At 40.9% G+C, this 13,851-nt stretch overlaps 1 protein-coding gene across 3 annotated transcripts in view; it reads left to right on the forward strand.

Moving 5' to 3' along the window:
• The window catches only part of SCAMP1 (secretory carrier membrane protein 1), a 52,977-nt gene that overhangs the window by 19,863 nt on the left and 19,263 nt on the right, over window positions 1–13,851 (forward strand). For all 3 annotated transcript variants that reach the window (XR_011558354.1, XR_011558355.1, XM_070743221.1), the window contains exons 5-6: window positions 1,624–1,752; window positions 11,277–11,436. Coding sequence is in view for 1 of the 3 variants with exons in the window: in XM_070743221.1 (XP_070599322.1) it covers window positions 1,624–1,752; window positions 11,277–11,436 (289 nt within the window). In the remaining 2 variants the exon portion in view is untranslated. The remainder of the gene's footprint in view (window positions 1–1,623; window positions 1,753–11,276; window positions 11,437–13,851) is intronic.

Genomic DNA, 13,851 nt, shown 5'->3' on the forward strand with positions numbered 1-13,851 from the left:
CGTTGTCAAGGAGGCGCAGCGGCGGGCGGAGAGAGGGAAGGAGGGGGGGGGGCAGCGGCGTCCCTCCTGGCCTTGGCGGGCCGCCCAACCCTCCCCACCTCCTGCAAACGCGGCGGGCGGCGGGGGGAGAGCGAGGAGCCGGTTCCGGCGGGCGCGGGGCTTGGCTGGCTGGCGGGGGGAGCGCCGCTGGTGATGCGGAAAGGCCGAGGGGGCCCTGGCGCCGCGGACCGGTTGAAAAGCTCCAACGGCCCGGTCCCGGTCCGCGGACCGGCGGTTGGGGACCTCTGATCTACAACACGTATTGTGACATAGAAAACTATTTTGGTTTTGGTGAGATTCACAGTTAGTAGAGTGAGCTAGCTCTAAAATAAATAAATAAACTATTAGACTGAAGAAAGCTTCCATTGGCAGGTGTTGTACATACTCTTGATCAGTTGGAGGATTATGAAGATATTGAGGACTCAGATTCAGATAGTGTTTATGAAGTAGTGGGGGGCCCGGGGTTACAGGTAGTATAACAGGTGGGAGGCCAGCCACAGGATGGGGCTATGAGTTCAGGATCTAGTGAGGGAGAATCAGACACGCGCTGGGTGAATCCTAAATTCAGAAGGATTCAGAAACGTAGAGAGCAAAGGTCTGGAAGAAGATATTAGAAACATAGAAGTCTGACGGCAGAAAAAGACCCCATGGTCCATCTAGTCTGCCCTTATACTATTTTCTGTATTTTATCTTAGGATGGATATATGTTTATCCCAGGCATGTTTAAATTCAGTTACTGTGGATTTATCTACCAGGTCTGCTGGAAGTTTGTTCCAAGGATCTACTACTCTTTCAGTAAAATAATATTTTCTCATGTTGCTTTTGATCTTACCCCCAACTATATTAAGGAGAGGAATGGGTTAAATATTGTAGTGAGGTATTTGGCACGTCAGGGGACTAGTGGAGAAGAAGGGTGGAGTTTCAACGTTGCTGAAAAGAAATATGGAGGTGTTTTCGCCACGCTAAAGTAAGCCAAGTATTTTTTATTGTATTTAGTCAGTGCTGCTGTCTTTTTTAAAGCGATATAGTTAAGAAATAAATCTTGTCTAAGTGAAGCAGGAAAAGGAATGTGAGGAATGCGGCTGAGAGAGAGAGAGATAATGGACCGAGTGATGTCTGGAATGTGTTGAAAATACAGGAGAGAAATAAACGGAGTTGCTTTATTCATGAAATGATGCATTTAATGAGAGTTATTTGTAATTACTAAACTTCTACCAGAAACCAGAACAGCAGTAATGGCTTTTCTAAAAGGACATTGCTGTGCAGAGTTGAAGCCACAGCCTGGAGATTCCTCCTACTTTATGTGAAGCCTCTTTTAATGAAGGCAGTTCCAAGTGAAAATAAATAATGCCTGACTTCTGTTAATTCAGGGTAGGATGTTTGTAGGATTTCAAAACTTTTTTCAGGCAGTTACCATTCTCTATGGGAAATTAAGCGCATGTTTCTTTGTATGTGCAAATTGCTGTTGGAATGCAATCTGCTTAATCGGGAGATGATTCATAAACCTTTCTTCAGAAATTATAAAATGGAAAATGTGTAGTGACCCTTAATGTATACCAAAGCATTTGCCTTTTGCCGTTGCAGGAAGAAAGAACAATTGGCCTCCACTTCCAGGAAGCTTCCCAGTGGGCCCTTGTTTCTACCAGGATTTTTCAGTAGACATCCCTGTAGAGTTCCAGAAAACAGTAAAGATTATGTACTATTTGTGGATGTGTAAGTAAAAGCTATTTTATAATCTTGCATTATATTTAGGTAATGTTTCAATGATAGAATATTTTGATAAGCAAAAGTTTTTGAAAATTAAGCTTGTGCAATTCAATCAGCATTTTGCTACCTGTCTAGCGTAACTGTTTATGAATATCCATATAGGACCAGAAGCCCTTGGAAGGGCCTGGAGTTAGTTATACTTCATAGTTTCAAGGAATAAATATATTGCAAAATCAAATTTGGGTCAGTCACTGGGAGCTTTACTCTTCTGAGCTTTCAGACTCATGCCGGAGCCCTTCTTCTAGGAACTTCTCTCTACTGGAATTCATGCTTCGGGTTTTTCTCTGAATTGTGTTTATATGGTGCCTTCCTAGTAGTTGATGAGTTTGCTGATGACAGGCAAAAAGTAGTAGTGAATGTGCCTGCATCTCCATCCACGATCATTATCGTTACTTAGAAAAATTTCTGAACTTGTTGAAAAACATTTCATTATTAATACAGTAGTACCTCTACTAACGAACTTAATTCGTTCCGTGACCAGGTTCTTAAGTAGAAAAGTTTGTAAGAAGAAGCAATTTTTCCCATAGGAATCAATGTAAAAGCAAATAATGCGTGCGATTGGGGAAACCACAGGGAGGGTAGAGGTCCTGTTTCCTCCCAGGAGATTCCTAGAGAGGCCCCACAGAGGCTTCTCCCTGCCTTTTCCAGCCCTGCTTCCTCCCAGGAGATTCCTAGAGAGGCTCCTTCCCGCCTTTTCCAGTTACAGTTTCTTGAGAAGAGGCAAAAAATCTTGAACACCTGGTTCTTATCTAGAAAGGTTTGCAAGTAGAGGTGTTTGTAGGTAGAGGTACCACTGTACTGGATACCTGTGCTTTGCTATGAAACTTAGCATGGAGTAGAATATCTAAACTTCCACCCTGCAGGCCAGAGGAGTCACATGCTGGCCACGCCCACTGGCAGTTGGAAAAGAGTTATTTTCAGGTGGGGAGCGGGAGTAGCACATCCAATTCCTTAGCATCAAAGCGTGTTAATAATAATATAAGAAATTGCTAATGATCTGATGGTCATTTTGAAAAATCCTTTCTTAGCGAGCACCTAGAAGTCAAGAAGTTAGCGAGCACCTAGAAGTTCAAGTTTGTAGGGTTTATGGTTCTGGAGATTTCTTTATGATGTGTGAGTGGCATTTGGATATATGTATATGACAGTCCTTCTGTCCAAATAGGAATCCTATTTAAAGTGATGTAAGTCCTTTCTTTTTAATTTTCTTTATCATAAAAAGTAACTTAGGAATAAATTCAATGAAAATGGCCTTTAATGAAGTAGGAAACAGTTTCCATAAAATATCTTCCTAATTTATTCCTATAGAAATAATGTTTTCCCTAATTAAAAGTTTTGCCTATCAGCAGGTAAAGCAAAGTTGAGTTTCTCCTGTTTTCTTTTACTTCCATTTTCTCGTATTATCATAAAAATATCCATTTGTTCCTCTTTTCTTCTCCTGGAATTGTTTAAAGGAACTATTATTGAATACCCATAGACTAGCAGATATTCGACTCAGTTAGCACAAAAATATGGCCTTGATATAGCTGACTCTTCCCAGCTTTGTAAGCAAGTTATGGAACAATTAAAAAAATGGATCTGGAGATGTATTCCCAGATAACTCCTACTTACAGCATGTTTCACATGAGGTAATAAGGCTATCAACAATCATTAGCTGGATTTAAGATGCTCGTGAAAAAGTTTAAGTATAGTTTATCAATAAAATATCTTTGCATTTTCTTTGTATTTAGTACTGTTTGCTCACTTGTATTAATAACTATCAATGAACATATTCATTGTTGTTACTTAATTTATATTCTCCAATTTCCATACTAGCAAAGCATATTCTGATATTACTGTTTTTAAAATATACAAATGGGTTTGTGGCAGTTGAAACTTGGTTAACTCTGATCTAATAGAGTTCATGAAATTAGGCTATATTATGACATACTATACATATAGGCCCTTGACAATAAACTAAAAGGACTAAGATGTAAAGAATGATTTACTTAAGCTTTTGACACTATAAGATAAGCTAGATGGGGCTACCTTTGAAGAGTGTTCGGAAACTTCAGATCGTCCAAAATGTAGCCGCGGGAGCAGTTTTGGGCCTTCCAAGACATGCCCATATCTCGTCATCATTCTGCGGACGACTGCATTGGCTACCGATCTGTTTCTGGACACAATTCAAAGTGTTGGTTATGACCTATAAAGCCCTACATGGCATAGGACCAGACTATCTCCAAGACCGCCTTCTGCCGCACGAATCCCAGCGACCAATGAGGTCTCACAGAGATGGTCTCCTTAGGGTCCCGTCGACCAAACAATGCCGGCTGACAGGACCTAGGAAAAGAGCCTTCTCTTTCGGGGTCCTGGCCCTCTGGAATCAGCTCCTCCCGGAGATTCGCACTGCCCCCACCCTCCTTGTCTTTCGTGATTTCTGACAGTCTCAAAATGGGTGAACAGTGCAGTCAGGCGGTAGGGAAAGCAAGTAGGATGCTTGGCTGCATAGATAGAGGTATAACAAGCAGGAAGAGGGAGATTATGATCCCGCTATATAGAGTGCTGGTGAGACCACATTTGGAATACTGTGTTCAGTTCTGGAGACCTCACCTACAAAAAAGATATTGAACGGGTCCAAAGACGGGCTACAAGAATGGTGGAAGGTCTTAAGCATAAAACGTATCAGGAAAGACTTAATGAACTCAATCTGTATAGTCTGGAGGACAGAAGGAAAAGGGGGGACATGATCGAAACATTTAAATATGTTAAAGGGTTAAATAAGGTCCAGGAGGGAAGTGTTTTTAATAGGAAAGTGAACACAAGAACAAGGGGACACAATCTGAAGTTAGGTGGGGGAAAGATCAAAAGCAACATGAGAAAATATTATTTTATTGAAAGAGTAGTAGATCCTTGGAACAAACTTCCAGCAGACATGGTAGATAAATCCACAGTAACTGAATTTAAACATGCCTAGGATAAACATATATCCATCCTAAGATAAAATACAGAAAATAGTATAAGGGCAGACTAGATGGACCATGAGGTCTTTTTCTGCCGTCAGACTTCTATGTTTCTATCTTTGCCACCAGACCTGGAGTTTTTAGATCTTTCCCCCTGACCAATGAATGTTTTTGGTATGATTGTCGAATGAATGGTAATAAGAGCTTTTTTAACTTAGAATTTTAAGGATTGTTTTAATGAATTATTAATTGGATTGTTTATTACTGTTTTCTGTTTTTTGTATATGCTGTGAGCCGTCCTCGGAGAGGGGCGGCATGCCATGGTGGTGCAGTGGTTAGAATGCAGTACTGCAGTCTACTTCTGCTGACTGCCAGCCACCTGCAATTTGGCAGTTTGAATCTCACCAGGCTCAAGGTTAAACCATCCTTCATCCTTCCAAGATGTGTAAAATGAGGACCCAGATTATTGGGGCAATATATTGATTCTAAACCACTTAGAGAGGACTGTAAAGCACTATCAAGCTTTATATGTCTAAGTGCCATTGCTATAACATGAGTGAGGGATATTGATTTTATGCCCTTTGCAAGGTGACATTTTCAGACAAACACACAAGCACACATCTTTATGTTTATATATTCTATTTAATCATCGAATCAGATATTTCTCCTATTTGTTCCATCAACAATATTTAAATATTTTAAAAACTGGTATTAAAACTGCTTTATAGAATGGCTCAAACTAGCTTTGGGCAAATTGCTAGTTGCAGATGACAGTAGCAGTGGGTGGTGATAATAAGGGTGGTGATAATAATTTCCCACTTGGATTTTTGTTTTCTCAATTATTTTGACATTCACTTTCCAAAGGCAGCTGATTGTAAAAATATTTAGTTATCTAAAACTAGTATTCCATTTATTTATAAATACTTAGCTAGTGTGTCATGTCCAGCATCTCATCAAGATATAATTGGAGAACAATAAGGAATTATGGAAATATAGTTCACCAACATTGTAAGCATATACTGTAGAATGTTTCTCATTCTTAATGTAGCATAGTGCTGCCTTTGTAAGTAATAACAGGTACGCAAACTGTTACTACAGTAAATTGTAGTAACCTGTGGGACCAGAGCAAGCTGAGCTTGAAAATGGAGTTAAATCTGTCATCAGTTTAGAATCATTGCATTGCCACAGGAGACCCAAGTCCAGCCCCGGTGAATTCCATTGACCCTTTTCTAGTTCCAATTTAGCTTTTATTATTTTATTATTATTATTTTTTATTTATTGGATTTGTATGCCGCCCCTCTCTGCAGACTCGGGGCGGCTAACAACAACAATAAAACAGTATATAACAAAATCCAATACTAAAAACAGTTAAAAGCCCATTATATAAAAACCAATCATACATACAGACATACCATGCATAAAATTGTAAAGGCCTAGGGGGAAAGTATATCTCAGTTCTCCCATGCCTGGCGGCAGAAGTGGGTTTGAAGCAACTTTTGAAAGGCAAGGAGGGTGGGGGCAATTCTAATCTCTGGGGGGAGTTGGTTCCAGAGGGCTGGGGCCGCCACAGAGAAGGTTCTTCCTCTGGGTCCCGCCAAGCGACATTGTTTGGTTGACGGGACCCGGAGAAGACCCACTCTGTGGGACCTGACTGGTTGCTGGGATTCGTGCAGCAGAAGGCGGTCCCTGAGATAATCTGGTCCAGTGCCATGAAGGGCTTTATAGGTTATAACCAACACTTTGAATTTTGACCGGAAACTGATCGGCAACCAATGCAGACTGCGGAGTGTTGGTGTAACATGGGCATATTTGGGAAAGCCCATGATTGCTCTCGCAGCTGCATTCTGCACGATCTGAAGTTTCCGAACACTTTTCAAAGATAGCCCCATGTAGAGAGTGTTACAGTATTCGAGCCTCGAGGTGATGAGGGCATGAGTGACTGTGAGCAGTGACTCCCGGTCCAAATAGGGTCGCAACTGGTGCACCAGGCGAACCTGGGCGAATGCCCCCCCTTGCCACAGCTGAAAGGTGTTTCTCTAATGTGAGCTGTGGATCGAGGACGCCCAAGTTGCGAACCCTCTCTGAGTTAGCTTTGACTGCTAACTGGATTCTTGTATAGAAGTAGCAATAACAAACTCTTCTGTTTTGAACTCAGGGACTGCTCATGGTTACTTGCACCTATTTCAAGATTTTCTTTCTACAAATTTGAAATGTTCCATGCCGTATATGCAATATATATGTCAAAGCCTAACCAGAATCCTGTACTAATTTTGTGCTTAATGTAGAATTCTACCCCCAAGATTTCTAAATTCATACATGAATTTATGAATTTATGAAATTTACATTTGTAAATATACTTTATACATTTGTACATACACTTTATATGTACAAATGATCACAATTTTTTAATGCAACTTAACTTTTTTAAACTAAAAACGTATTTCCACATGACTTAAGCAGTATATAATTTGATATAAGTAATCGTTGGTTATTGTGCTATTCCTGTATGTATTTACTGGCCCAGCTTTCAGATAATTAAATAGTATCCACAAAAATCTGTACATCCTGTAATTATTGTAGAAACATCAGCTGCTAAAGCAAGTAATTTAGGAAATTTGGCAATAAAGAGGATTAATGTTTATTTCATAAGTAAAAATTTTACTCTTACCATACTTTCAAAAACACATAAACTGTTAAAATCCAGGACTGATATTGAAAAGGTCAAGTTTTATTTCAGTTCCCTCCCCTGCAAAATTATATAATTTGAATGGTTATAAGTATAATATTTGGCTGTTATTAATAGATACAGATTGGTCAGGAGGTTAATCATTTATAGTGGTTAAGATAATTATAGATAGTCCTTGTCTTATGACCCCAGTTGAACCCAAAATTTCCATTGCTGAACAAGACCGTTGTTAAGTACTACATTTTTCAGAGCATAAGAACGCACCTTAGTTTTTGGGGAGGAAAATAGGGGAAAGAATCTGCTTATTTTATCACCTGGTTAGGGCTTTTAAAAAATGTATTTGGAGAAAGTAACAATGAAAGAGCTTTCAAGCCAGTACGAGCTGGGAACATTGTTAGAACCTGGTTAGGGCTGGAAAGAAAGAGTCTGAGCAAGTAGATATATATATATATAGATCTATCCTAGTCTCCCTTAATTTTCAAAAAATTCAGCTTAAACATGTGACATATATATATATATATACACACACACACACACACACATACATACATACATACATATATATATATACACACAGTGTTTCCCCAAAAATAAGACACTGTCTTATATTAATTTTTGCTCCAAAAGTTGTGCTACGTCTTATTTTCGGGGGGTGCCTTATATTTCTCAAATAAGACAAATTCATAGGCAGAAAAGCTGACACCCCCAAAGAAAGTGTACCATACGGTACACTGATTACGGTACAGTACCTGTCAATATGGCACCCACACACACAAACAACAGCACTTATATGGTACCACAGTATACTCCCGCTATTGCAGCTTCCGGCCACCAGAGGAACTACAGTCTATGCACTATAGTGGAGACTGTAATGGCGGTGAGACAGCAGCAGCCTATGTCTGCTGTACTAGACGGTACAAAGCGATGGAAGGGGCCAGCAGGGGACGCCACATTATTACAGTACCGCTATGAACAGCTTTGAATGGTACCGTATGTTTTTCCACCGTACCATATGTAAACTTGACTACGCCTTATTTTCGGTGGGGTGCCTTATATTAGCAAATTCTGCAAAACCTCTGACATGCCTTACTTTCGGGGTATGTCTTATTTTCGGGGAAACATGGTATATATGCAAAGAATTAGGGCTTGGAAAACATTCTTCGCAGAGTTTAGCACCTGGTTAGGGCTGGAAAGAAACTTACTTGGAGCAAGTTAGATTAATGAAAAAAAAACTCTGCAGAGACTTAGAGCTTGGAAAACATTCTTTGCAGACCGTAACAATGAAAGAACCTGCAAGATAAGAGCTGGGAAGATCATTAGCACCTAGTTAGGGCTGTGGGGGAAAAAGCTTCGAAAAAAGCTGCATTCAGAGTATAAGATGAACCTGAATTTTCAGCCTCTTTTAGTGAGGAAAAAGGTGCGTCTTATACTCCAAAAATACGGTGGTAAGTTTTGCCCAATGTTATGATTTTTCTTGCCACAGTTGTTAAGTGAACCTGGCTTCCCCATTGACTTTACTTGTCAGAAAAATGTCAAAAGCTGATCACATGACCACAGGAATGCTGCGGTGGCCATAAATGTGAAAAATGGTCCTAGATCACAATGCCATTACAACTTCTAACAGTCACTTAATGAATGGTTGAAAGTCAAGGATTACCTGTACTGAAAAACATTCTCACTGTTAATATTGTTTTTAAAATGAAATTTTAAAAAAATTGATATTATTTACATCTGCAGAGATTCTAAGCAGGCATCCTTTTTAAAAATGGCATATGCGAGAGCTCTTCCCCTTGAAAAACATAATTGAGTGATATGGCAGAATAAAAAGAGACTATTGTTAAGGGAATTGCTATTAAAACCCTGCTACCTTAAGACAGAAAGATGCGTGGGAAAAGCATCCATTGTTCTTTAAAATAATTTCTGAGGCTGATAGAAGTGGAGTTTGTTACTGTAGTTCTTTCCTCTGAAATTGTAAGTAGAAACATAGAAGACTGACGGCAGAAAAAGACCTCATGATCCATCTAGTCTGCCCTTATACTATTTTTTGTATTTTATCTTAGGATGGATATATGTTTATCCCAGGCATGTTTAAATTCAGTTACTGTGGATTTACCAACCACGTCTGCTGGAAGTTTGTTCCAAGGATCTACTACTCTTTCAGTAAAATAATATTTTCTCATGTTGCTTTTGATCTTTCCCCCAACTAACTTCAGATTGTGTCCCCTTGTTCTTGTGTTCACTTTCCTATTAAAAACACTTCCCTCCTGAACCTTATTTAACCCTTTGACATATTTAAATGTTTCGATCATGTCCCCCCTTTTCCTTCTGTCCTCCAGACTATACAGATTGAGTTCATTAAGTCTTTCCTGATACGTTTTATGCTTAAGACCTTCCACCATTCTTGTAGCCTGTCTTTGGACCCGTTCAATTTTGTCAATATCTTTTTGTAGGTGAGGTCTCCAGAACTGAACACAGTATTCCAAATGTGGTCTCACCAGTACTCTACATAGCGGGATCACAATCTCCCTCTTCCTGCTTTTTATATCTCTAGCTATGCAGCCAAGCATCCTATTTGCTTTTCCTACCGCCCGACTACACTGCTCACCCATTTTGAGACTGTCAGAAATCACTACCCATAAATCCTTCTCTTCTGAAGTTTTTGCTAACACAGAACTGCCAGTACAATACACAGATTGAGGATTCCTTTTCCCCAAGTGTATTATTTTACATTTGGAAACATTAAACTGCAGTTTCCATTGCTTTGACCATTTATCTAGTAAAGCTAAATCATTTACCATATTATAGACGCCTCCAGGAATATCAACCCTATTGCACACTTTAGAGTCATCGGCAAATAGGCAAACCTTCCCTACCAAACCTTCCCCTATGTCACTCACAAACACATTAAAAAGAGTAGGACACAGAACAGACCCTTGTGGCACACCGCTTGTAACCTGTCTCTGCTCAGAATACTCGCTAATACTCAGTAATTGACCATGTTCTTCATTTGGCAAACACAGAATTGGATTTATGAGTTCAGTGAGCATTCCTGATACAATGGAGATTGCTATCTCCTGCAGTTGCTTCTGATCCCCTCCAAAAATTTCCTCCATAGCATGGGGGCAACAACACTAGGAACTCTATGGATACGGAAAATAGGGAGGGACATGTCACATCCTTCCAGTGTTGCTAACAATGTTTTGATCAAAACACCACTCAATGGACTTGACTGCTAGATAAAGAAAGTTTACATCCAACTCAAGAGTATTCTGGGTACCTCAAACTGCCTACTGCTTCAGGTAGCATGTCAGATATTTCTGCTCCAACCTATTCGCTTATGTAAGTGTGAAAAACCTTTGGCCTTCCACATACATTTGAGTTGCAGTATATCATAGTTTCATGGAGGGCTACAGATTCCATTTTTTTGTTCTCAGATCCAAGCTTCCATGTCGACATTATGGATTTTCAAATTCCTCCTTCTGTCCGGATTTTCTATAAAGCTTGTGAACCTTATATGAAATCACAGGATCCTCTAAGAGTCTCACATAAGGGATTAAGAGATGGCATCATAGAATATTTCTCTTCCCTTTCCTTTGTTGGTAACGCAACCCTGGCTAATGTACATTAGGCAATTAGGTTTAATAGAGAGCAATTTGCTTTTGAATAGTTGTTGGAAGAATGCTTAAAATAAGTTTTTAACATAGAATAGTTTTTTTTTAAAATCATGCAACTGAATACAATGACAAAATTCTGATTGATGAAGGTGGCTTATTCAGTTTGATATATTACTCTGTTATTAGTTATAGAAATATAGAAACTCAATTTTAACTCTTCTCTTTTCACAGTCCATGCAGTGACACTATTTCTTAATATTTTTGGATGTCTGGCCTGGTTTTGCCTTCAGCCCATGCGAGGAGTTGACTTTGGACTGAGTATTCTCTGGTTCTTGCTTTTTACTCCATGTTCATTTGTCTGCTGGTACAGACCACTTTATGGAGCTTTCAGGTAAAGTATTATCTTAATTTGTAATTTGTGCTATTAAAAAGATATATATTTTGTTTTTTTGAGTTAATAAAAAAAATAGTCCTCAAATTATGACCACAATTGTTCTCAAAATTTCTATTGTTAAAGTTGTGATTTTTGCTCCATATTACAGCCTTTCTTGCCCAGCTGTTATGTGAATCACTGCAGTTCAATTAATAACATACCGTATTTTTCGCTCTATAAGACGCACCTGCTGATAAGACGCATCTAGATTTTAGAGGTTCGGGGGGGTGCTGGGAAGCCCCCCAGGCCGGCTGCGATCTTTTAAAACAGCCGCGCCGCTTCCCAGCTGACTCCTGAAGCCAAAAGCCAAAGGCGAACCCCCCACAACTCGGAACCGCGTTCAGACGATTCCGCCCCCCTGTCCCCATCCCCGCGCCTACCGCGCACCGCTCGCCTTCCCGGGCAGCCCGACACACCGGATCGCTCGCTCCCTCGCGCGTCCCGCCCGCCGCCAAGCCCCGCCCGCCGCCATCTTCGCTCCATAAGACGGGGCTGATTTTTCATCCTACTTTGGGAGGAAAAAAACTGCGTCTTATGGAGCGAAAAATACGGTAGTTGTTAAGTTAATCTGGCTTCCCCAATTTACTTTGGGATTCCTGGGACTTTGGGACATTATAACTGTCATAAAAATGAGCCAGTTGCTGAGTGTCCAAATTTTGATCACGTGACTGTGAGGATGTTGCAGTGGTCATAAGTCACTTTTTCAGTGCCATTACAACTTCAAATAGTCATTAAATTAATGGCTGTAAGTCGAGGATTACCTGTACATTGACAAAAATATAGCTATCTAAAATATCATTTAAATGGGTTTTACAATTTAGTATCAATAATATTCAAAGTTGATCTTTTTAGTTTCTGTTTTGGATGTACAGTTAGTCCTCAACTTAATGACCATATTACTTGTGTTTCTTGAAAATAAGACCAGGTCTTTTATTAACTTTTACACCAAGAGACGCAAGAGGGCTTATTTTTTGGTTAGGTCTTATTTGGGGGGAAATATGGTACTAAATGTGTCCGTCTGGCTGACGATCTTAACTGGGGCATATTTTGGGGTAGGGCTTATATTACAAGCATCCTGAAAAATCATGCTAGGGTTTATTTTCTGGTTGGTCTTACTTTCAGGGAAACATCTCCATTGTGGCTATACATGGCGGCACATGTAAAGCAGATCATCACATCACCAACCTAATTTTATGTAGTGATCGTTATGTGAATCCATTGTTTGCTATCGGATATTTTTGCTGCAAACTGGAAGTAAACCCAGATTTTTGGCAAAAACATCACAAATTGTTATTGTGGGATACCACAAATGGCTGCAAATGTGAACCAACTGCCCGGCATCCAAAATGCCATCACTGGTTTCAGAACTTTGGGTTGGGGCACTATCATAATTCCAAACAATTGTTAGGCAACTACAGTAATACCTCGTCTTACGAACTTAATTGGTTCCAGAGGTAGGTTCGTAAGGCGAAACGTTTGTAAGACGAAACATTGTTTCCCATAGGAAACAATGTAAAAGCGATTAATGCGTGTAAAGGGGGGGGGAATTGCAAAATGGCGCTCCACTAGGCGCCGCCGCCTGGCTGCCACCTTTTAAAACAGCCGGGGGGCTTCTTGGCGTTCTCCCGAACCCGAACTTTTGGGTTCGGGTTCAGGAGGCCACCGAGAAGCGCCGCTGCCCAGATGTCACCTTCTGAAACAGCCGGGGGGGCTTCTCAGCATTTTCCCGAACGCCGAACCCAGAGGTTCAGGTTCTGGAGGCTGCCGAGAAGTGCTCGGCTGTTTCAGAAGGTTACAGCCGGGCGCCGTCCCCGGCGGAGCGCTGTTTTTACAATCAGCGGCGGCGTTTTCAGCCGATCTGGAGGCTGGAAAGGAGGTGGGGAATCCCAATAGGGAATTCCATGGGCGGAGCTTTGACGTCACAAAGACGTCCTTCCTGGAGGCCGAAACGTAACCTTCTGAAACAGCCGGGCGCTTCTCGGCGGCCTCCCGAACCCAAACTTCCAGGTTCGGCGTTCAGGAGAACGCCAAGACACCCCCCCGGCTGTTTCAGAAGGTGACAGCTGGGCAGCGGCACTTCTCGGTGGGCTCCCGAATCCAAAAAGTTCAGGTTTGGGAGAACACTGAGAAGCCCCCCGGCTGTTTTAAAAGGTGACAGCCGGGCGGTGGCACCCAGCGAAGCGCCATTTTGCAATCTGCGGTGGGTTTGTAAGCTGAAAAAAGTTCGTAAGAAGAGGCAAAAAATTTCCGAACCCCGGGTCGTATCACGAGGGGTTCGTATCACGAGGGGTTCGTATCACGAGGTACCACTGTACTTGTAATTTGAGGAGTGTCTGCATTTGCAGTGTAGTTGGAAGGGATCCCAAGCTCCTA

Source organism: Erythrolamprus reginae, chromosome 2, assembly GCF_031021105.1.
Source record: "Erythrolamprus reginae isolate rEryReg1 chromosome 2, rEryReg1.hap1, whole genome shotgun sequence".
Lineage (NCBI taxonomy): Eukaryota > Metazoa > Chordata > Lepidosauria > Squamata > Dipsadidae > Erythrolamprus > Erythrolamprus reginae.